A 23655-nucleotide genomic window follows, 5' to 3' on the forward strand; every position below is an offset into this window, starting at 1 on the left:
TAGGGTATCGAGACATCTTACTCAAGTCTCAATACCTTGAGGAAATAGAATGGTAATTCACCAATTTGCCTCAACTCTCTTGAGACCCTTCTTGCTTGCCTCAATACTTTATTTCAATTATGCAAATCCTTATACGCATAGTTTATAACTCAAGGCTGTCCAAGCCTTTCTCCTTTAAATACTTTGATATCTCAACTTACATTTGCTATTCCTATACTTTCATTTGGCATTTCTCCATGTACTTTAACTCACCATGACCCATCATACACCATCTGTGAAACCCTACCTTGAGTAAGAAAGTAAATTAAAGAAATCCTTTGGTAAGCATATAGATTTCATGTTTTGAAACACCAAATTAAGTTCTTAACATAGGAAAAATTCATGCTTTGATGATTTGCAAAGTTTGGTGTAAAAAGGAGTCCAATTGGACAAGTTTTCAAGCTTAATTTTTTACCTACTAGAGTAAATCTATCAATAAATTTGAAAATATATCAATAGATTTTACTCAGGAAGCTTATTTTTACATATTAGACAAATCTAACAATAAATGATGAAAATCTATCGATATATTTAATTAGAAGCAAATTTATCAATATATGGCCCAAATGTATCAATAAATTTTACCAAGAAAGCTTTTAAAAAGGATTCTAATGAACAAGTATCAATAGATTTCAAAATCTATCAATACATTGCTAAATCTATTGATAGATGGCCAAATCTATCAATAGATTTCACCATTTTTAGAAAAATAAAAAGGGTAAAAATGTTTTTTCATACTCCCAAAGTATAAATATGACACATTTTATGAGGATTTTTCATTCCTAGCCGATTTTATCAAGGATCACCATTTTTGGAAGACTATAGCTTGCTTTTCAAATTTTATCAACAAAAGTGATACTTTTCAACTTTCAAACCTTTAAATCATGGATTTCCAATTCTGAAATTATTGTTTAAATGTCCAAATTTTCTATTCAATCATAAAGCTTAAAGATTTTGTGATTTTTCTTAGCATCAAAGCTCACTTGAGGTAAGGATGAAGGATTTATGGGGTTTCTAAGCATTTATTTGATTAAGTAGCAGTGGGTTTAAGCTAAAGAATTAGTCTTAGATAAATTCAAGTTGTTTCAAAAAGGCTTAGAAAGATTATTACGTGGTTGATGGTCTAAGTAATGATGGAAATTATTATTGAACGCTATAAGTGCTATCGAAACTCCAAGGAATTTGTTAGAGTGAAGTCTCAATCGTTGCTAGAAGTCAAGTTTTCAAATAAGTGAATGGATACACCTTTTTAAGTATTTTGATATGTAAAGTACGTATGAATTTTATTGTGATGATTTGTCAAGCATGAAGAAATATTGTTTTGATGATGACTTTTCAAAGGATTTGAATACAAATGATTTCAACTAGTTTTCGAATCTATTATGTATGTAAATTTCTATAATTTATTAGCTTTCAACAAAAAGGGACAAGCCCTTTCAAATGTTTTCTATCAAAATGATATCAATGGTATGATGAGTATGAATGGAATGATGTCATATATAATGTTGGTGGAATCCCACCTATGAGTTTATGATTGATTGTGAAATGTATGTATATGATGATGGAATACTTGGTGGAGGTAAACATTCCCTCCCATTGTAAAGATTATGAATATATGTTATGACATGAGATGTATGCTTATGAGATATATGTGATGTGATTTCAATGTACACTATGAGCTAAGTATGTAATGGCTAATAAGCATGACTATATGATTATGAGACAAGTACAAATTAGAAATATCCTATACTTGAGGAATCCGAGGTAGTGGGGATTGGACCATTATCTGCTTGAGTTGAGGCGAACACCACTCAAAGTGTGGGTGAGGCAGAATGCCACTCACAATGAGCTCAAGAAATTCTAGATAATGGGGATTTAACCACTATCCACTTGAATAGGGTGGACACCACTTACAATTATTAAAGGCTATGGTTTGTTGAAATAGCATCATGAGTTTGATTATAGTAAGACTATGAATATTTTTAAATGGGTATTGTTAATGTGATGTATATTAGAATTCGTTGAATAGAGGCTTGGTTTAGGCGAAGATCAGCCTACGGAATGGTCCTTCGACTAAAAGGACTTAAAAATTGGTTAAGTGCAAGAAAGTGCCTAGAAAAATGGAATCTAGGCTTGATCTATCGATACATAAGGTCAATGTATTGGTAGATTTGAGGCTGAATGCTACAAGAAGCATTCTGTGTAAATTTATTGATACATTTTCGAATGTATTGATAGATTCCTCATAGAATAAAGTTTTCAAGTGTTTAAGCTAGGTTTTTCAAGGATAAATGGTTTCCAATGATTTATGCAAGTTTATTTTCAATCACATTCTATTGGAAATGTATTTAAATGTTATGTTTCATGAGTTTTAAGGAAACAAAAGAGATTTATAAATGTCTTGGTATTGAAAGTTAATGTTTATGAAAAATTGGCTTGTACCATTCCCCGTATTCATTCATGGAGTCTTTATGACTCACATGTTAGTTTTCCCTTTTTGTTGTGCAAATTAGTGATTAGTTGACCACCTTTGTCATGGAGACAAGCTCTCCTCTCCTTTCTTTAGTAGGTATTCAATAGCCCACTTGATGCTTAAAAGGTTAGGTTATGTTCCACCGACGAGTCGACCTTTATTTTACATTTATATATGTATGAACATGTTTATGATGATATAGCTAAAGGATGACATTTGTTTTATGAAATGTTATGTTTAATGATGCAAAAGTGGCTTGAGAACCTATATGGATACCCGAGTGTTTAGATGAATGTTTATATGATATAATGTATGAGATTTTGAAACTCTGATGATGTCATGCAATGAAAGCGCATACATTGTTTATGTTGAGAAGTTCCTTAACCATGTATAGATGCCTACAGATAGATGAATGTCGTTTGAATTATTGAATGCTTATGTCACGACCCAAATTTCGAGTCATGACCAGCGCATGGGCCCAATGGACGTAGCCCACTAAGCCCAAGCAAGCCTATTTATATAACCTGTTCATCATTTCATCATAAGTTATTAAAGTCACATTTCATAATTTCAATTCAAAATAATGCTAACCATTGCCATCTCATAGTGGCATTACCAATCAAAATATACATATATTGTCTAAAATATATATCTTAATAATTTACATCGAGTTTGTCTATACACAACAAAAGGAGTACTTGACTTCCAGCGAAAAGACCCGGGCGAAAGTACTGCTATTGAATGCCAAGATACCTACCAAGGAGACGAATCTACGAGGACACCTCGACCTAGTTACCAACTGCCTCCTGATCTGAAAACATGAAGTTGAAAACAGTGAGTATAAACCCAGTGAGTGAACAAAGAAAGGGAACAAGCAAACGATAAGGAAAGTTTAAAGAAATCATGATGCACTTATTTTCAAAAACAATGCAATTTAGTTTAGTTCTTATTAAAACCCCTCATTAAACCGTTAATGAGTTAATCACTTGACGATAAAGGATCCATGCACAAAAAAGGATTTGAAGAGTGAAAACTTTAATAGCATTCAAGCAAGTCGAGTGAAACGATGGGCCCTCGCTGCAGCAAAATTTGGCTTAAATTATCAGCTGGTTGAGGGTTTCTCACTAAACCCCTCATTTCAAACTTATTTAATTAATTCCTTGGTGTTTGAAGTCCATGATCAACTATGGTGCTAAAGAAGTGGAAAATAGGACAGCAATCGAACAAGTTAACAAGAAAGACAGAAAGTTTCTCGCTGCAACGAAAGGCTTCAGCAAATTTCTCCCTGCAACGAGACCCAGGCTAGTGTAAACCCTCCAAACCCGAGAGTTTCTCGTTGCAGCGAGAAACAAGACACCAAGAAAAAGTTTTCATTGTATCAGGAAAAGGTCATTTTGCTGTAAATAACAAAATCAACTTGAAAAATACTTAGCAATTTCCAAGGTTCAACATGCAAGATTTCACATATATTATAACCATATCCCATATTCATGAACTTTTTATAACACACACACATATATATATATATGTATATACATACATCATCATGCATACCATCCCTACTCGCACACTCTAACATCATCATGTGTGCACTCCCTACTCGCACACTCTAACATCATCATTGTGCACTCCCTACTCACACAGTTCAACATCATCACACAACATTATTCATCAATGCACAACATATATTCATATATATACATACCAACATAATATAGGAGCACATGGATTCATCCTTTTACACATTTCACATATTCCCAACATCAAAACATTTTATCAAAGACTTGTTCCCCGACACACATTTTTAAAAAAAGATTGGATAAAATCATTCAAATGTTTCATCCAAATACATTTACATTTCCTAAAGAAATTTTGAAATGCAAGTTCACTCACTAGTTTTTATTGATGTTTTGGTGGGCTCTAACTTCGACTAAGGTTCCAAATGGAAGTGTGGGGTTTCGTTGGAACCTATCACACACAACAACATCACCATTAACCCAACTTGGCATTAATACTATTCCAAAGCTATTTTCTAAATTGAGTTCTACTAGTCATTCCTAACTAGTTTCCAACTACAAGTAAATGGCTATTATTTGCACTACTCTAGTCACACTAAAAATGAATAAACAATCTCAACAATAAAACACTTACAAATCAAATTAGTAGACATTATCAACAACTAAAGAGAGTAACCCTAACTCATACTCACCTCGGTGGCTTTGTAATTGAAATTCTTTTTAAAAATTTCAAGCTATTATAGAAGCTCCATCTTTCTCTCTCTAAAACACCTAGCTAATGAGAGGAAGTATGGAAGTAAGACTTTTCAAGGGTTTTTAAAGTGAGAGAGTGAAAGAACACAAAAAGTTCTATGAAAGGGTGCACAAAAGCATGAAAATTACAGCTAGCTTGAGAGAAGTTATGGAGGTTTCAAAACAAGCTTCCATGGAGGATGAAAGAAATGTGAGATGGGAGGAAGAAGAAGAAGAAGCTACTAGAAAATGATATTTATAGCTAAAGCTTATCCAAACTCTACTGAAATTATGAAAATGCCCTTAACAAGTTAGCTTTGTCTTCCTCCAATCCTTTGTGCAATCTTTTTACTCTTTTGACACTGAGACAAAGTCCATAATAGTCTAGAAATACTCGAGTTCACAAAAACTTAAAAATTTAGATCCCATATGAAAAATGACCATTTTACCCTTACCCTAGAAATCATTATTATTTTTATTTTTTTCATCGTTTTACCCTTATTTCCATCTTTCATTTATGCCTTTGGCCTACTTAGGCCTTAATATTGTTTGAAAGCATAATTCTAGGGGCTCACTAAAGAAATGACTAAATTACCCATAGCCCCATGTTATCGCTTCTACACCAAGTTACAGGCCTATAGGGGTCGAAGTCTCACAGCTTAGTATTGAAAATGAATGCTTAATGAATGTATGTAAATAGGCTTATTTTGGTTTAACGGCTATACCAGTCCAAGTCCATACACATCTTTCCACCAAACGGGCATGCAACACCATCATTCAACACTTCTAGCCTAAGAACTCATTATACCTCTTAATACATTCAATTCAATGAAAACCAACTTAGCAAGATCACAATACATACCTTTCATGCTTGTCCCATGGACAACATTAAAGTAAAGCTCGTGGACACTAGTGGTATTTTAACCCCTCACCGTAAGCCATTAGTAAATACATTTCTTTCACTATTCGCATTCAAGCAAATACTAGCATGCATACAAGCATGTTTTATTTATTCCTTGCTCACATTACATACTCACAATAAACAACATACATAACAACCTCATGCTCATGTCGTATGATCTCAATAAACAACTTATCTTTTGGCTTAACATTTTAACTTCCCATATTTGCGAGCATTTTAGCCTGCATACACATATTTATCTTTTGTAGCACCAGAAAATATTACATCATTAGACTATCCAACCTTCGATGACATCAAACCTCAACTTAAAGCTTATAGCATATAAATCCATTTGCTGTAACCTAATATTAACATAACTTTACAGTACTACATTTGTGATTTTCAACTCATCAATTTCACATAAACAACCAGGTTTCATGTTTCATTACAAGACATCAATACATAATACCACATACTTAGCAACAGCCTATCATCAAGCATTAACTTATTAAATCAGTAGACCTAACACATAGCCCTTAGTTAAATGATCATCCAACTTTAACATATATACACATATATGTAAGAACATTACACCTTATTCAAGGTTCCATTTATCATCAAGATATACCAATCTATAAAAACTTTTTCCCATGCATTTTTTGTTGATTGCTTATACCTTAGCTCAGCTAGCAAAGAAAAATCAAGCTCCTAGCTACCAAACCTATAAGCCTTAATGCAACACAATTCCCAAGAGCATCACTTCTTTTCTAGCTTACTCCTTACTTTGTTGAGCTTTCCTCAACCAAATCAACTTGTCAAAAATACGAAAATTTCCAACAAAACTCAGAATTTCCTACTGTATAAACTTAAAATTTTAAAACCAATCGGTCAATGCACTTAAAATATAGGGATACTTACTTTAATCGACATACTTTTAGCTTAAACCCACTTAAATTCTTGCTCTTAGGACTAATTTTGGAGAGAAAAATGTTGTTGGAAGTAACCAATATTAAAGTTAAAACAAGTTATTAAGAAAGGTAATTTTGGAGCCTCAGGCGGACACTCCAAAGTGTCCAACAATGAAACTAATTCGGAGGGACATCCCCCCTTCTGCCCTTAGGTGGGCGAATTATCCAAAGGTGGATTGACAAAATGCCAATGGTTTTATCAATCTCCTTAATTCCTATAGGCGGACATCTTTGTGATGTCCACCTATAAGCATATTGCTCATAGGCCTTTCAATTTTTTTTTATTTCGTGTTTAATCCTCCAACATTTTTTCTTTTTCAATTTAGTTCTCTAATGTATTTCTTTTCTTTTCAATTTAATCCTTTAATATTTTTTTTCTTTTTTAGCTTAGTCTTCCAATACATTTCTTTCCTTTTTAATTTCATCCTTCTTCTATTTAGTCACATTATTATTTCATGCACTTGCATCCTTACTCTTGCAATTATATTACTCTTCTTTCCATTCCTTCTCCATTTTTTTATTTTCTATTTTCTCATTCTTGTAATTTAATCCTCATGCATACTTTTTCTTTCAATTTAATACGTTACAGGTGAAATTTGAATTAATTGACTCCAAGAACATCATCATTATTATTCTTTTATCTCATTTTTCCTATTATCTCATTCTTTTGAGCCTACTACATTAGTGAATATTTGTGTTGTTACAACAATCTACTTCTCAAGCCAATCATGTTAACATTGAAAACTCAACAAATTGGCTTGTGGATTATGGTGCACCTCATCACGTCGTAAACAAATTACAGAATTTGGATTTCTCTATGGAATATGGTGGTCTTGATTCACTATACATTGGTAATGGTACTACTCTGTCTATCTCCCATAGTAGTTCAACCTCTATTACACCCTCATCTCATTCTTTTTCCTTAAATAATGTTCTTATGTTCCAAAAGAATAGTCTAATCTCATATCAGTATCAAAATTCACTAATTCTAATCAAGTTTCCATTGAATTTTTTGTTTCTTCTTTCTTAGTAAAGGATCTTTACACTAGGGAGTCAAAGCCACTTGCATAAAGCTTGAATAGGAATAGAGTTTACTCATTTCCAGATAAGGAACCCCTCATCAGACCTTCTACTCTTGCCTTCCTAGGACTCAAAATTAACATTTCTACTTGGCTTCGTAGGCTTGGACATCCTTTTCCCCAAGTTTTGAAGTTTTTGCTTAAGTCTTTTTCTTTACTTTGTACTGCAGCTAAGACAATTAGTACTTGCAATTCTTGTTGCTGTAAAAAAATGCATAAACTACATTTTTTTACTTCTAGTTTAGAAAGCAAATGTCCTTTAGATATTATAAACATTAATGTTTGGGGCTTGCTTACATTCTTTTATTGATGGTTATAGGTATTATGTTTCCTTTGTTGATCATTATTCAAGATACATATAACTTTATCGTTTGAAATATTAATAAGATGTTTACTCTTTATTCCCTAAATTCAAAGCCTTGATTGAGAATTATTTCAAAACTTCAATTGTTACCATCTACTTTGATTATGGAGGTGAATTCTCAAAGCTGACATCCTTTTTTCAGTTCTTTTGGTATTTAAAACCCTCAAACACCAACACAAACACCCTAACACAATGTAATTATTGAGAGAAGACATTAAAGTATTGTTGAAACATGTATCACTCTTATTCATCAAGCATCTCTACCATTATCTTAATGGTCTTATGCTTTCTTTGCTTCTATCTATCTATTAAATAGATTGCCATCTTCTACACTTCAAGGTAAATGTCCATATCAGGTACTGTTTAATCAAAATCTAAACTATTCTAAACTTAAAGTTTTCATCTATTTATGCTATCCATGGCTTAAGCCATAAGATGAACACAAATTACAAAGTCTAAACCAGTGTATTTCTTGGCTACACCAAAAATCAAAGTGCATATCTTTATCTTGACCTTTCATCTACCAAGGTTTTTATATCAAGACATGTTCTATTTAATGAATCCTAATTTCTATTTGCTCATTTCTCCTCATTTAGCACACAGAATTTTGATAATTCAAAGACAGCATGGAATCCTGCAATAGATTATTCTAACTTAAATCATGTTTTGATCTTTTCATTTTGATAATCTGCAAATGGCTACCATAGGTGAAAAATTCTCAACTCTAGATCAGGTATAACCCTCTTTTTCCTTAACTTCTTATAATTCCACATCTACCACCTTAACCTCTATGACAGATCCACCTTAACGAATGCATCCCATGGTTACAAGGTTTCAAAATAACATTTTCAAGCTTAAGCAATTATATACAATCACAAAACATCCTTTCTTGCACCCACAGAACCCACAGTGCTACATAAGCTTTCAAAGACCTTCTTTGGAAATAGGCCATGTTCGAAAAATACAATGCCTTGGCTGAAAATAACAAATGGGACTAAGTACCACCTTCTTCCAATAGAACGATAATTGGATGCAAGTGGGTTTTTAGATTCAAATGTAATCCAGATGGCAATATATCTAGATATTAAGCTAGATTGATAACCAAAAGGTTCTCACAATGACCAAGACTTGACTTTAATGAAACATTTAATCATGTTGTGAAACCTACAACTATTAGAATTGTTCTTTGTCTAGCACTGCATGACAACTGGCCACTTCACCTAATGGATATGAACAATGCATTTTTGCAAAAAGATTTGTTAGAAAAGGTATACATGAGACAACCACTAGTGTTTTATGACAAAACCAAACATGATTTTGTATGCAAACTCAAGAAAGCAATATATGACCTAAAGTAAGCACCTCGAGCATGGTTTCAAGCTCTTAGCAACTTTCTTATCAACTATGGCTTCTCTAACTCTGTGGCAAATTCATCATTATTTGTATATCACTGTAATGGTGTCATTACTTATATGCTGGTATATGCTGATGATCTTATTTTGATAGGGAATTGTTGATGTTAGCCTTGAGTTACATCATGTTTTAATTTAATAAAAATCACATGTTTTCTTGAACTTAATGTCAAGCATTTGAAATTGTCTCAAATAAATTTTTAATCCTCTAAGGTTACACATTTGTTTGAAAAGCCATGCATCATTAGAAAACATTTTATAAGCTTTCAAACAATGCATATTCAGCTAAGAATGTAAGAGCAATCATGCCTTGAAATGTCATTTGAATGTAGGAATAAGGCAAGGAAGAAATAGTTGAAAAGAAGCACCAAAAAGCTACACCTTAGGACACAAGTCAAGCATCGATCCTAGATAAGCTCGAGTCAATCCAAAGATAGAAAGAGTGCAAAAACTCAAAGAATACAAAGCCATAGTCGACTTTAAGGTGTCTATAGTTGACCCTATTTCAAAAAGCTCAAGAAAATCAAGTTTTGAACAGATATAGTCAACCTTAACAAGTCAAAAACATAGAAGACTTGATTTTACATAAACGTAGTCGACTATAAAGGAGGCATAGTCAACTATAGCAGGTTATATTTACAAAATAAACGCTCTCGAGAAAAAGATTGAGTAAAGAAAGGTTACACTCGACTATAAAGCCTTAATTTGAGAAATTTGAAGAACATAGTCAACTCTAGGAGCATTGTAATGGACCCTCAAGCTTCAGCAATGGCTAGATTTGATTTAAACTTATGTCTAATAGCTCTAAACTTCACCCTAACTATAATAGCCGCATTTGAGCTATTTGGAAGTAGAAGAATACTTGAACAAAAGCTTCAAATCCTAGAGGAACCTCTAAAAGCTTATACTCTTTTCTAGCTTCATTTTAGTCTTCCACCAAGCTTACAAAGTTGAATACTTGTTTCATTTGAGCTAATATTTCTTCTCTCACTATACCAGAGCTAATATCTCTAGCATCCAGCCTTTCTAGAGGCATTCTTGATATACCTTGTTCTTATCTTATAAAGGTTCTAGTTTAACTTTGAAAAGCTATTTGTAGGTTTGTGGTTAAACTCTTGAAAAACCATTGTTGTAAAGGTTGTCGCTTAATCTCGTGAAAAAGCCATTATAAAAGTTATTGCTTTCCATTAAAAAGTAAGAATCTCTTTGTAGATTGTATAAGGGTTATCGCTTGATCACGTGAAAAAGCCGATGTAAGGGTTATCGCTTGATCCCATTAAAAAACAAGAATCCTTTTAGTGGATTGGAAATTTCTTGGTTGTCAAAGAAGTGGATATAGGCATCGAAAAAGCTAAACCACTATAAAATTCTTGTATCTCTTTTTAATTTTCTGCATTATTATTCATTACTTATATGTGCCTTAGGAAAATTGCTTTACATTGATTTATTGTTATACACTTAGGAAAATATTTTCACTTTATTATTCATAACTAGCATTTAACTTAGGAAAATATTTTTCTTTGGTATATTATTTTTATACTTAGTGATTTATTGTTAAAAACTTACTTTTAATACTGGAAAATATTTTTGGGAAAAAAGTTTTGATTTTTATTCTTAAGATTATCAAAGAAATTTTTAAATATCAATTCACCCCCTCTCTTAGTATATTGCTTTTTGAAACTTTTACACTAACAATTGACTGCAGATATTTTTTATGATAACAAAACATTCATCATTCTTTGGTGTCTAATTATATTATTTGAGTGTGTATAAGAAAGCTTAAATTTCCTACCATAATTAGTGCTTCAAAGTAAGCCAAAAAGCCTATTGAGTTGAAAAATCAGTTAATCAGTTAAACAAACAAAGAAGAAAGGACACAATGTAGACAGATTAGTTTTAACCGATTAACAAAAGGCTTCAATAAGTTAAACTAACATTGGGTGCTACTCCAAAAATTTGCAAAAAAGTTTTAACTAGTTAACATAAGATTTAATTAGTTAAGAGAGTACTCAATGCAAAACAAAGGCCTATTAATCGATTAATCAAAGGAGTTAAGTGATTAAAAGTCAAACTTAAAGTACCTAAAAATGCCAAAATTCAAATTTAAAATGAAGTAGACCATTGAAGGGTGCCAAATGAAGAAATTCAAATTCAAAGATTTTGTAATGGGTTGAACTTTATTTTTATCAGATAAGGTTGAAAGAAGAGAAGCTTCAATCAATTAAAGGGAGGATTAATCAATTAAAAGAAAGTTGGTGAAAAACATTGATTAAAGGACGATTAATGCTATGAAGTAGACTACCTGACAGAGAGGCTTTAATTAGTTAAAGCTAACCTTTAATCGGTTAAAGATGCCAGCAATTAGAAAAGAGTCACTAGAAGACAAAATAACATCTATTTTTAACCCAAAACTGTTTCTAACGGCTAGAAACTGTCCTCCAAGTATTTAAAGAGTTGCAATCGGTCAAATTCAAGAGAAAACCATCCAAGAGCAAGATTAGAGCCAAGAAATGTTAGAAAGTTCTCTTTTCAAATGTGCTTCACTTTTATCTTTGTAAAAAAAAGCTTAAGCTTAACTTTATATATCTTAAATCAACTAAGTGATCAATTGTACTCCATTTTTTTTTTATTCTTTGTTTACTTAAAATGTAATAGACACTCTAAGAGGTAGACTAAGCTTAAGAAAGCTTAGGGATTATTGTAAGAGTTTGAAACTTGGGTTAAAACCTCACCTAGTAAAAGATTGGTGGAAGCTATTAATTCCACTGGTTTAGTGAAATTGAGTTGAAAATCCTTGATTGGGAGATCAAGGTAGTGGATGTAAGTCAAGGGAACTGAACCACTATAGATATTTCTATTCTATCCATTTCTCTTTACCTTCTCTTTATTTGGTACTTTTTAACCTCAACAAGTTTTAAACCTTCCATTTCAAAATCATTTAAAAGATTTTTAAGCTCAAAAATTTCCATCAAAAAATTTTTTATGCTATTCACTCTCTCTCTAACACTTTATTAAGACTAACAAGAATGACAAACCCTCCCCTCTGCATTCATTCAAGCATTATCTTCCCAATTATCTCACAAAGGTCTTGGCACTCTAAACTACATTTTGGGAATTGAAGTGGTTCCAACTGCTCAAGGAATCTTTTTGTCTCAACGTAAGTACATTTCAGAGATTTTGTACAAGGCCAACATGATTAGTGCAAAGGACTCTTCCACTCCCTTGTCCACTTCAGTCTCACTCAAACTCAATGATGGTTCAGTAGCAACTAATGAAAAGGAATTTAGGAAGTTGGTTGGATCACTTCAGTATCTCTTGCTAAATAGGCCAGATATCTACTTTGTTGTTAATAAACTCTCCCAATTTATGCACAAGCCAACAACTCTACACTTTCAAACTCATGAAAGAGTCTTGCGATACCTTAAAGGTACACTTTTCATTGGCTTATTCATCCAAAAGAAGTCTAACACGTGTCTTCATGCTTTTTTAGACTTAGATTAGGTAAGGAATCTAGATGATTAGACATCTACCTCTGCCTTCATTATTTACCTTGGTGGCACACCTATTTCGTGGTCTTCAAAGAAGCAAAAAATAGTGGCAAGATCTTCTACGAAAGTAGAATATAAAGCAATTCCCACAACTGTTTCTAAATTAACTTGGATCCAATCACTTCTTCTAGAACTACAAGTGCATATGCTCACACCTCTAACAGTATTTTGTGATAATCTCAATGCTATTTGCACTTGCAAGGACCTTGTTTTCCACACAAGGATGAAACATCTTACACTTGATTATTTCTTTGTTTGAGGGAAGGTCTGAGATGGTAAATTTATTGTGCAACACATTTCCACCAAAGATCAACTTGCAAATGCACCAACTAAGCCCCTTGTCTAAATCTAGATTTCATCTCCTGCTATCCAAGATTAATGTCACTTCAAGCTCCCCCATCTTGCAAGGGCATATTAGAGGAATCACTCAACCTACTCAAGAGATCGACACATCTCAAGAGATCAACTTATCCTCTTGATAAAATGAATATACAATAAGAAGATATTCCAACATCTCAAAAGATCAACATATCTTCTAATAGGATGAATACACAACAACTTGATATTCCAATCAAGTCACACTCAAAAGCAAGAAGGAAGTGTCAGATAGAGTCAAACACACTTAGATTAAAGAAGTCTTATCCTCACCTCAATATTAAATAAGATAACTAAATAATGTTTTATCTTTGTAACAATCTATCAATCCTATACTTATATTATAAATATATTGAAAGTGTATGCAAATGAGTAGACCTTATTGTCATCTTCAATATTACTTTTCTTCATCTCTTTTTATATGACCGTCCTTGCAAAGCCCCCACCAAGAGAATTGGTGTTATTTGCAAAGCTAGGAATATTTGAGAACATTTCACCTATAATTGTTTTAGTTACAATTTTGTAATTATCCAATTACAATAAAAAAATTTTCTGTACGGTTCCATCATTTATAAGTGTGAACTCCATTTAACTTTAATGTAATTGTAGTAGAATAATTGTAAGAGATACGCTCGTTTGTCACTGTTAATTGTTGGTAGGTGGAGTTGTATATGAAATTTAGTAGCAATGGGTGCGATATGGTGCAAGCAATGGTTCATGCAGTATTAAGGTAAATATTAAATCATGGCGAATTTCATTCAGATTATATATGCAACATCTTAGCAACTTCGAATTCCACTAGCTAATTCATCAATGACATATTTTCTTTTCCTTTTTGACAATCCAATGGATATATTCCTCTACAATTTTATGGAGAAAACATGATGAATTTTATGCGTGTAATAAATTTGGTCTTTACATAGAGCAAATGTGGAAAATCTTACATGCCTTCTTTGCATTATTGCACATTGAACGCAAGCGACCTACTTGAATCTAGAGGTATTTTAAGCTATACTCAAAATGTAGACTAAATAGACCTCAAACGATACAAATCCTTCAGAAGGTGGAGCGCCTAATTCCATTTGCCATGCCGCATTATATACAAAATGTGCGCCATTGATCTCATTGGATTTGTTATCTTCTTTGGGCTCCAGAACCAAGTAGAAAACAAATTGGTGCATTTTGGTACACATGCAAATGAATGGTGGTTTGTTTTGAAAACCATGGGAATTGTATACAACCACTCTGCACTTTTCAAAAAAAAAGTATACAACCACTCTGCTCTGCCGCCATTATTCATATTCCTGGAGATCTTGCCATGTTAAGTTGAAGCACGTGGCTCTTGTCAGATAATTCAAGACAGATTTATGATGAAAGAAATGCTAGAGGCTGGGCTGTCTAATTTCTTGTCGATCATCATTAGTTGAAGTATCAGACAGGTACCAATTCATTTTGAGACAAACAATGAGGACAGAAAGGTAGCAATTCATTTTGAGACCAACAAATGAGGACAGAACTCCATAGGAACTGCCATAGCTTTGTTAAACTGAAACATTATCTTCTGCCTAAGAAGAGACAGGGATGAACAAACAAGAGAATCTGATAAAACTGCAGCTGAAATCTATGTTATCATTATTTCATTATTACACACTACTAATGCCTCTTGAGTACAGTGTTTTCAGGTATTTAGATGTTGACAGTTCTATGTGATTAGTTTTCAGTCTGCTTTACCAACAAATAAATTTTGGATTCTTGATCTAATTCATATACACAATGAGGCATTTTCATGGAAATCATTTCCTTACAAGCTTTTGTTGTGTGGAAATATGTTTTTTTCTTCTATTTTTTCAAGCAGAACTGAGCTGAGCTCTGCAGTCAAACTAGCAAAGTAGTAAATGCAAACTGGATTGGCGCCTTGAGAATATAAAAATTCTCCACAGCAAAATTGCATTTAATGTTCCATGGTCCTGGGGAGCAACCCCTTTTGCTTGCTTTGCAAACAATCACTCCAGGCCACGTGGCCTCATACAACTGAAGGGCCCAGAAACTGGTAGATGATTATTGAAAGACACTGAAGAGATCCCACTTACTAAGGATACCTTTGATCTACAGAAATGACTTATACTCTTCTCAAATTACTAGTAAAAAGAAAAGTGACTAGAAATCAAACTTTAAGCTGCAAATTTTTTCAATCAATAGCAGATTTATAGCTACATAGTTATATTCTTTTATCAAAAAGGGTCAAAAGATGGGCAATATTGCCTTGCCTTGGATGCCCAGCAGGGAATCCAACGACAAATCTTAAATATCACGTGATGGATATTAGGTGGAACTGCCACTCGGCTGTCTTACATCTAGAATTATACTATGCTGCATTGACATAACTGAAGGGCCCTAAAGCCATTATTTAGAAAAACAGGTTTGCTTTTAGGATTCAATGATTTTATGGATTAGATAAAGCACCTCTCTAGGCCTTTTGATGTAATACACCATTAATGCTAAGCTTTGTGAAACCAAAAATCTATTCCACCACGCCATACCTAAAAGAAGCACCAAGAAAGCAGGAAATCATTTCCTTACCATAACAGTAAGAATGAGCAAATGTTGCACTGCAGTCACAATAGGCCAAGTTGGATTAATTTCTGCAATTTTTAACTTGATGCTCCAGCGATTGTTTGTCTCACTCATCAACCCCATACATGGGGGAAAAAAGGAGCTACATTTCATGTGAAATCAAAGAACATATTTACTTGTGATTCTTAGAGAAATACACATCCACTATTCTCATCAAGCATAAATTAATAAAAAGTAAAATCTAATTCAGTGATACCCTTTCTTGCCATGCCTGCTGCTAACATGGTGCAACCATCCAATCCCTTTCAGGGCCCTGGAGATCTTGACAAGATTAGGCCTTCCCATTCCTAAATTCATCTTCCCAGCTGAGAACTTAAGAGCCTGTAAGCAGCACAACTGCCCATCTGAGTCTTCCTCATAGTCATCCTCATCATCGTAGTACTCGTTGCCACCTTTCTTTCCTTTCTTTGAGCTGCTTTTCAGTTGGACCTTATTGGAATCAGTTTCATATGTCTCCCAAAGCAAATCCATCCCTTCACCTCCATCCACATTGTGTCTCTCCTCGAAAAGCTTGCATGCCAATGTCCTCTTCCACTCCTTTTCTTTCCTCATTGACCCGAAATTCCCGAGACTTGAACCCATTGTTTTGTTGTTGTCTGTAACTTTGGAACTGGAATTGTCTCCATCATTTTCAGTACTCCAATTAGCTATCACTCTTTTGGAATTCACCATTGCTTTGGCAGCATGCTCCCCGCCATTATCAGCTCTCACTTTTGGATCACTTATTTTATTCCCCAATATCGCCTTGGATCCGCTTCTCATGAATGCTTCTTCTTTCTGTTCCTCACCTTTATTGGACTCCACGCTTAGTGACTTGGCTTCTTTTTCTCTCTTTTTGGACGACAAATTTTCAACCCCCTCCTTTTCTTGCAAGAAGTCTTCAAAGATCTTCACTACCGCCATTACCTGATTAGTTTCTGGACGCGCAATCTCCGCTGATTTTTCATCTAAAATAATGCTTGTCAATGTTTCAGGTACACCTAGACTCTTGCTTTCACGGCTCGAACCCTTGTCAACGGGAGCTTCAACAGCTTGCAAGCCATCTTCTTTGGACTCCAGTTCCAAAACTTGATCGGGGTTTTCTCTAATTTCAAGAGTAGTTGACGTTTCAAACACGATCTTATACGCTTCAAGCTCTTCCAAGCATGCAAAGCCTTCGCTTTCATCGTCAGTTTTAGACCTCAATGTTTCAACGAGTGTTTGGTAGGTAGTTAGTAGGAAACTAACCTTGGATTCTGGTAATTCGAGGTAGCAGGAGCCAGCTTGGTTGACAAAGCTGGGAGTGAGAGTGAAAAGGGCAAGTAGCAAAAGAGTAGTAGTAACAAAGAGAGGTGAAAGGAAAGAGAAAATCTTGAAGAGGTAAGGAGAGAAGAAGATGAAGTAAGAGAAGTAGAGTGGGTGGGAGAGAATGAAAGAACAAAAGAGCATAAAGTCAGAGAGCAAAAGGCTAGACAAGTGAGTTTTCTTCTTGGCAGTTGTCGAAGCCAAAGAAAATTCAGACATTTTGGGTTGAAAACGAGAGAGCAAAAACAGAGAACAACCCAAGTGGAAGAGATAGCACAGATGGTGATGGATGGGAACACCCTAACAGGGGGAAGAGAAGACTTTGAAAATTTTTGTTGTAGATGAGCAAATGGCAATGAAGAAAAAAGTAGTAGACGAAAATTGCGAAGCGAGAGCGGCGTGAATAAAGGGGAGAGACTGAGGAGAGAGAAGAGATTAACTAACATTGACAAGAAACAAAAGCCACTTTGGAAACTTTCTCCTGTCCATGTCTATAACCACCAACTCTGATTCCTTTTCTCTGTTCAGCTATGATTTTGAGTATATTTGCATTTAGCAAGGGATGTGCCAAAAAGTCTTGGGGCATTATCAGGTGAGAGAGCCCATTACATTACCCAATTCTTGCGTACATATATATACAACAAACACAGGAGGCAGCCAATTTGCTCAACGTTTGCAAACAAACATGTTTGCATATGGATATTACACTTAATTTTTATAATATCACATTAAGACAAATTTGACTTGTTCTTTTCCAAAACTTCATAAAGGAAGCCAGCTTTTTTTCTTTAAAGAAAACCTCCACGAACTGTTATTCATGCTCTCAGGATAATTCACGAGGATATATTAATTCCCAAATTTCTTTTTCGGTCATATATATAATAGTAATATAATTCCTTTGACAATCCCACTTCACACACAAAATCTTAAGTTACTATATGTAATCTCCCTTATCCAAATAAATAAACAAATCGGATCATCTTATCAACGCTTGACAAGAGAGTACGTACATTCGAATGAGAAATTATGAGTAATTTTTTCTACCTGCCTGTCTGAAATGGTGCAATTTGAACAAACCTAAATCAGTAACTGAAACAGCCTCCTCCACACTAAACATCAAGGTGACAGTAGCTATAGAATAATCAAGTACTTTACATTACTCGACGCAGTTAAATAATATTAGAATATCATATAATTGGATCCGGGCAGTGGAATTATCATACCCACCAACTCAACTCGATTTATAAATATTGATTTTTAATATTAAATTTTAATTATATTTTTTTATTTATAATTAATTTAATGCTTACTAAAATTCATTAATTTTTGTAATAATGATTTTAAAACTTTAATTTATTTTTTCATAAATGAATTTTAATTTATTAATTTAATTTTCATTAATAATATACATAAAAATTTCTTTTAATCGAGTATTTAACGAGTACGGTTATTTAACAGATAGTGTTTAAAATATTTAAGTGTTGATTCAGATGATAACTTAAAAATTTAATAAGATATTTATATTGTTGAAGTACCTTATTAAATAATAAGGTTTGGGTTTAGATACTTTAAAAATAACAAATGCCCTATCCATTGCTATCCCTAGTATAAAATTATTCTTGTTAAAGATGGTAACACTGTATCATAGTCACAAAATTAATTTTATTCTTCTCAGGTTTAACTACCATACTTCTATACTTACCAAGTTTCCTGTTGAATAGGTTTTTTACTGCAAAATAAAAATGTTAAAACAAATATCTCTACTGAAATCGTTCATCTCGACAGGTTCAAGTCTTAGGGTAACTTGTGGTGATGTTGTCTAATGAGGGGGATAATTTTTAACATTTGAGTTGGAACAAGTTATTTAAATTTTAATTTATAAAATAGAGAGAGAATTAATAATTAATTGGGATTTCTTAAGAGGGATGGGATGGGGAATTATGGACATTAAAACCTCTGTTGGGTTAATCCCGTTCTATTCAAATTACATCTAAATCTCTCTTGAAAGGTTTGAATGCAATTTTAGAAAGCCACATGGATTATAATTCCATCTAACCAACTAATTCCATTAATCACTACCCCACACCACTTTGCAACCTAACAGAGGGTGCAAATATGGTGTACTACACACTGCCTTTCACTTGAGGATTAACTATCAAGACAGGCACTTCATTATATGAGAGTTAACTCTAATTTAATGACAAGACAAGTAGTGGAGCACTTTTCTTTTATAAAAAATTAAGGAAGTCCACCTACATGGATTAATATTGCTGCTGAAAAATTAGTTAAATCAGGACAAAGTATATTTAAACTTTTATATATATGTTGTGACGAAATTACTGGTACAAGCAAAAGTTACAATCATAATCAAACATTACATCTCATGTAAATTAATGATTTAATTCGAACAATCAAATTAACCACCAACATATGAATTAGCAAATAATTAGACAAATTTAACATAAAATTTGATCAAATACTTTTCATTTAGACACTCTAAATTTCAATAATAACTGTTATTCTTAACTATGATGATGGTGTAGTTTTTAAACTCTACAAAAACAAAAAAAATAGAGTGCTGTTACATATCCATTTAGGTATTACAAAATTTATGTTTAATTTATTTAAATATAAATTAATGAGACATTGTAACAACCTTTTAGACTTTTAATCATAAAGCTTAAAAACTCCACCAACATTATTTAGGATAATAGTGCTTCTTTCTTATTTATAAATTTACTCGAAAGGAATTTCTTTGCATTTTAAGAATTAAAAAGAAGAAGAAAGAAATGGAAGTAGGAGTGTGAAGAGTTGGAGAGAAAGGGGGTGAGTGAACATTGAAGGGGGTGGGAAGCCTGGGTGCACATGGGAAGGCAGTGATGGGCACTCGAGTGCATGCCATGCATGCACCCTTTGCACCTCCAAACGGGCCCATATGTCTGTTGTTGTCCTCTTTTTGGTTCCATTCTCAGGATACTTGTGTAACTACACGCTTTCTTTCTTTTTTTTGGCTACAAAATTCTTTTCATTATAAAACATTCACGGTGTCCAGTCGTTAGTCTTGGGTGAAAAAGCTGAAGTGGAAAAGAAGGTAACTTAGCCAAAAAGAAAAGAATTTTCGGTTCTCATTCTGTCGGAGTGAAAGCTACTAGACAAACATGGTCTCATTCTCATACAAGAGTATCGGTTCAAATAATCAGTCGGATATGACGCCATCTCCACAACATTCGTCTGCCTTACGCAATTTCACAACCCACTCTTTCTACCTTTAATGTGATGCATAAGCAAAATTGAAGTTTAGAAATGAGGTGGAGTTAAATATAGTAATGTAGCAGCGGCTAAACCAAAACTGCGTCTTGGGTCCTCGGAACTTTGAGCTTGAGAAATCCAAACTTACTTATCATGTTTGTAAATATATTGAAATTAACACCGGAATTGGAATGGTACAGCTTAATTAGACATCTCGACAACTGAGAGTTACTGTCTTGTAAGTAAAAGAGGATTGATTTATATCACCCAGAGTCAGTTAGAATGATTAACCAAGCTACAGAGAATTGAAGATAGATTTGGCTCTGCAGACGCAAAAAGGCCAGCTTGGTCATAAACTCATAATGGCCCCGTATATTATGATGAAGCAATCGGGACCCAACCGTCCACAATGTCTACATGTCTCCCGCAAAGAGAATGGTTGCCATTGGATTTAGGCCTTTTGCCCTTGGGAAAAGTTTATCTTTACAGCAATCTGCAGAAAAGGGTACCCTCTCAATGAATCAACAGGCTACCACTTAAGCAGAGCACTGTAAAAGAATAGGCAGAGAAGAGAACAGGGTGGAATCAGGACGGATTCGCGATGCCCTCAAGATTGTGGGGAACAACTAAATCTCATTTACAGGTTTCGTTCTCAATAAAAGTTATTACCCATAGAAAGTAAAGTTTTCTTCGAAGGCTTTCTATGTAATATTAACGTTATTAATCAAATTCAAAGTGAGATGCTAATTCAATTTAATATTGAACAAAATTAAAACTTCGATGACTACATAATACTAGCAAATAAAGTTTTTCTTTTTTTCTTTTACGACTTAAAGTCCCTTGAAAATAAAGTTTTTATACCCTGATCAGCCTCCAGTACACTGGAACACAGATTTTAAAAGTTTAGAACAACAAAACTAATGCGACTAAAAGAGCCATACAGTGATTGAGATATCAGCCCCGGTCACAACTCTGACCATGTAGGCGGCATAAAAATCTGAAACCATATGCATGTTAATATAAGCTTTTTGCACAAAATCCATGTACAGCTGTGCCAGCATAGCACAATGGAGAAAGTAGCGCCCTTGCTACTCCTAATTCCTAAAGCCAACTCAAGCGCTACAGCCTGGAATTTCTTAATAGAATGAATGCCCTCATTGTGGATAAAACTATTGATATTCCACCACCTACTTAAACAACATCCATAACAACAGAAAATTACAATAATAGCTTGAAAGCGGGGTATAAGAACAAGTTCGTTCCACCACAAACAAGAAAGAAGATCATTATGATAGTACTTTAAAACATCCACAATCATTTTCCATCCTAACACATATCAGACTTCTCATAACAATTAGCATAGCATTTTTAAACATCCACTACCTCTCCCATCTTAAAGCATACAAAGCAAAAGATACCAATTACTCTGTCATGACTGGCTTATTCTCACTTGCTTTGGGTCTCTGTTCCTTAGGCTTCTGCTCCTCCATTTTCCTGAAAAGCCAAGCAAAAGTTACATCCACGCATTAGAAGTATGTCATCAGAACAAAACCTTCTCTTACAATAAGATCTCAGCAGTTCATGGTAAAAGCCAACTGGCCGATTGTGAAATGATGAATGAGAAGACCAACATGTAATCCTCTTTTGTAGCATAAGCCAAAAACATGGAGAGTGACAGATAGAGAGAAATTAAAGCTACAAAGCTTCCAAAGCTACAAAGCTTCCTAAGCTGTAAGTTGCAACGTTATCACATAACGGCCTGTACTGATGAGACATTAATGGTCTTATCAAAAATTAGAAGCACCAGGTTCAGGAACCACAATCACCAGAAGCATTTACCATCATTAGCAAATCCATCTTATATAAGATAAAATCAATCACACAATAAACCAGCTAGCTAAACCATGTGCGTCTAGAACCACAAAGGTCAACAAATTGGACACAAGCTATCTTATTCTAATCATGATTCATGTAGTTAATTATCACAATCTTTCAGAAAACTTACTCCAATATGTCACCAAACAGCTGGAAAGCATATTTTAAATGATTGAAATGAACAATTACATAGTATATCTTGACAAGGTTCAGCTGGAGTCCAAAGGAAGCACTTCAGACGATTTCCCCTTTTACCAACGTCCCATTAAAATGCCAAATGGAACTTTAATCTTTACAAAAGAACAAGGAATCAATCACCGTTTCATACTCATTCAACTCAAAACGAATATAACCATTCACGTAAATCACACACTGAAACTCAGAACACACACAGAAACACACATACAGACAACTAAAAACAAAAACAAATATACACAAGAAAAAAATTCAAATATAAAGATAACGAGGAGAGAGGGAGGAACCTCTTGTCGGAGGAGCCGCCCTTCTGGCTGAGGAATGAGCGGAAGAGAGGAGAATTGACGTCGTAGATCATTGTCAAAGGAAACCCTAGCAACCTTTATTTGCTCACGCTCACGCAGCTTCTATAACCTTGGGTGTTAGAACAGTGTTAGGATTTTGGGTCTTAGAGAACGGAATTTATATTGAGAGTTGAGTCAAGTGTTTGGGTTTTCACTTAGTATTGGGCCTCCCCATATGGAGTTTTGGGCTTCGTCAAGGACTCGAACCCAGCTCCCAGGCTCTTAGGATTAGACTTTATCCATGGACTCTCATTAAATCATTATTAAAACCCATATACCTAAAAATTAATAAAATTGAAATACAACATAGAAAGAACAACTATGAGAGAAACTATTTAAAGGAAATAAGAAGATTTTATTTAAGAGTGTATTTACAAATAAAGTGAGAAGTCTATATATAGGCTAATAATTCCTTATCTAGATAGAATTTACAAAATAAAAATAATGCTTAAGGAATTTGATTTGGATGGATTAAATCCTAATCTTAATCTAATCTAATCTATATTAAGATCTAAATATACATAATCAAATATAAGAGTTCACATCAAATTACACTTTTATGTCTAGACTGTTTGGCTTATCTTGACTATTTGGCCTAGTTTTTACTCTTAGACCATGGCATAATATACATTCACACATATATGCATAACACTTCCGCTTGAATGT

At 33.8% G+C, this 23655-nt stretch overlaps 2 protein-coding genes across 2 annotated transcripts; both read right to left on the reverse strand.

The window, feature by feature from the left end:
• On the reverse strand, window positions 16019-17824 carry LOC18612724. Its single transcript, XM_018115000.1, has one exon. The coding sequence runs from the start codon at window positions 17543-17545 to the stop codon at window positions 16229-16231; it is 1317 nt and encodes a 438-aa protein (XP_017970489.1). The 5' UTR covers window positions 17546-17824; the 3' UTR covers window positions 16019-16228.
• On the reverse strand, window positions 21569-23083 carry LOC18612725 (wound-induced basic protein). Its single transcript, XM_007049636.2, has 2 exons — window positions 22933-23083; window positions 21569-22069 (listed from the first exon to the last, which is right to left on the reverse strand). The coding sequence occupies exons 1-2, from the start codon at window positions 23001-23003 to the stop codon at window positions 21997-21999; spliced, it is 144 nt and encodes a 47-aa protein (XP_007049698.2). The 5' UTR covers window positions 23004-23083; the 3' UTR covers window positions 21569-21996.

The sequence above is a fragment of the Theobroma cacao genome, chromosome 1 (assembly GCF_000208745.1).
Source record: "Theobroma cacao cultivar B97-61/B2 chromosome 1, Criollo_cocoa_genome_V2, whole genome shotgun sequence".
Classification (NCBI taxonomy): domain Eukaryota; kingdom Viridiplantae; phylum Streptophyta; class Magnoliopsida; order Malvales; family Malvaceae; genus Theobroma; species Theobroma cacao.

Coding starts and splice junctions, on each gene's coding strand:
- LOC18612724 (XM_018115000.1), bottom strand. CDS start 17,545: ATGTCTGAATTTTCTTTGGCTTCGACAACTGCCAAGAAGAAAACTCAC.
- LOC18612725 (XM_007049636.2), bottom strand. CDS start 23,003: ATGATCTACGACGTCAATTCTCCTCTCTTCCGCTCATTCCTCAGCCAG. Junction 22,070..22,932: donor GGCGGCTCCTCCGACAAGAG/GTTCCTCCCTCT, acceptor TTGGCTTTTCAG/GAAAATGGAGGAGCAGAAGC.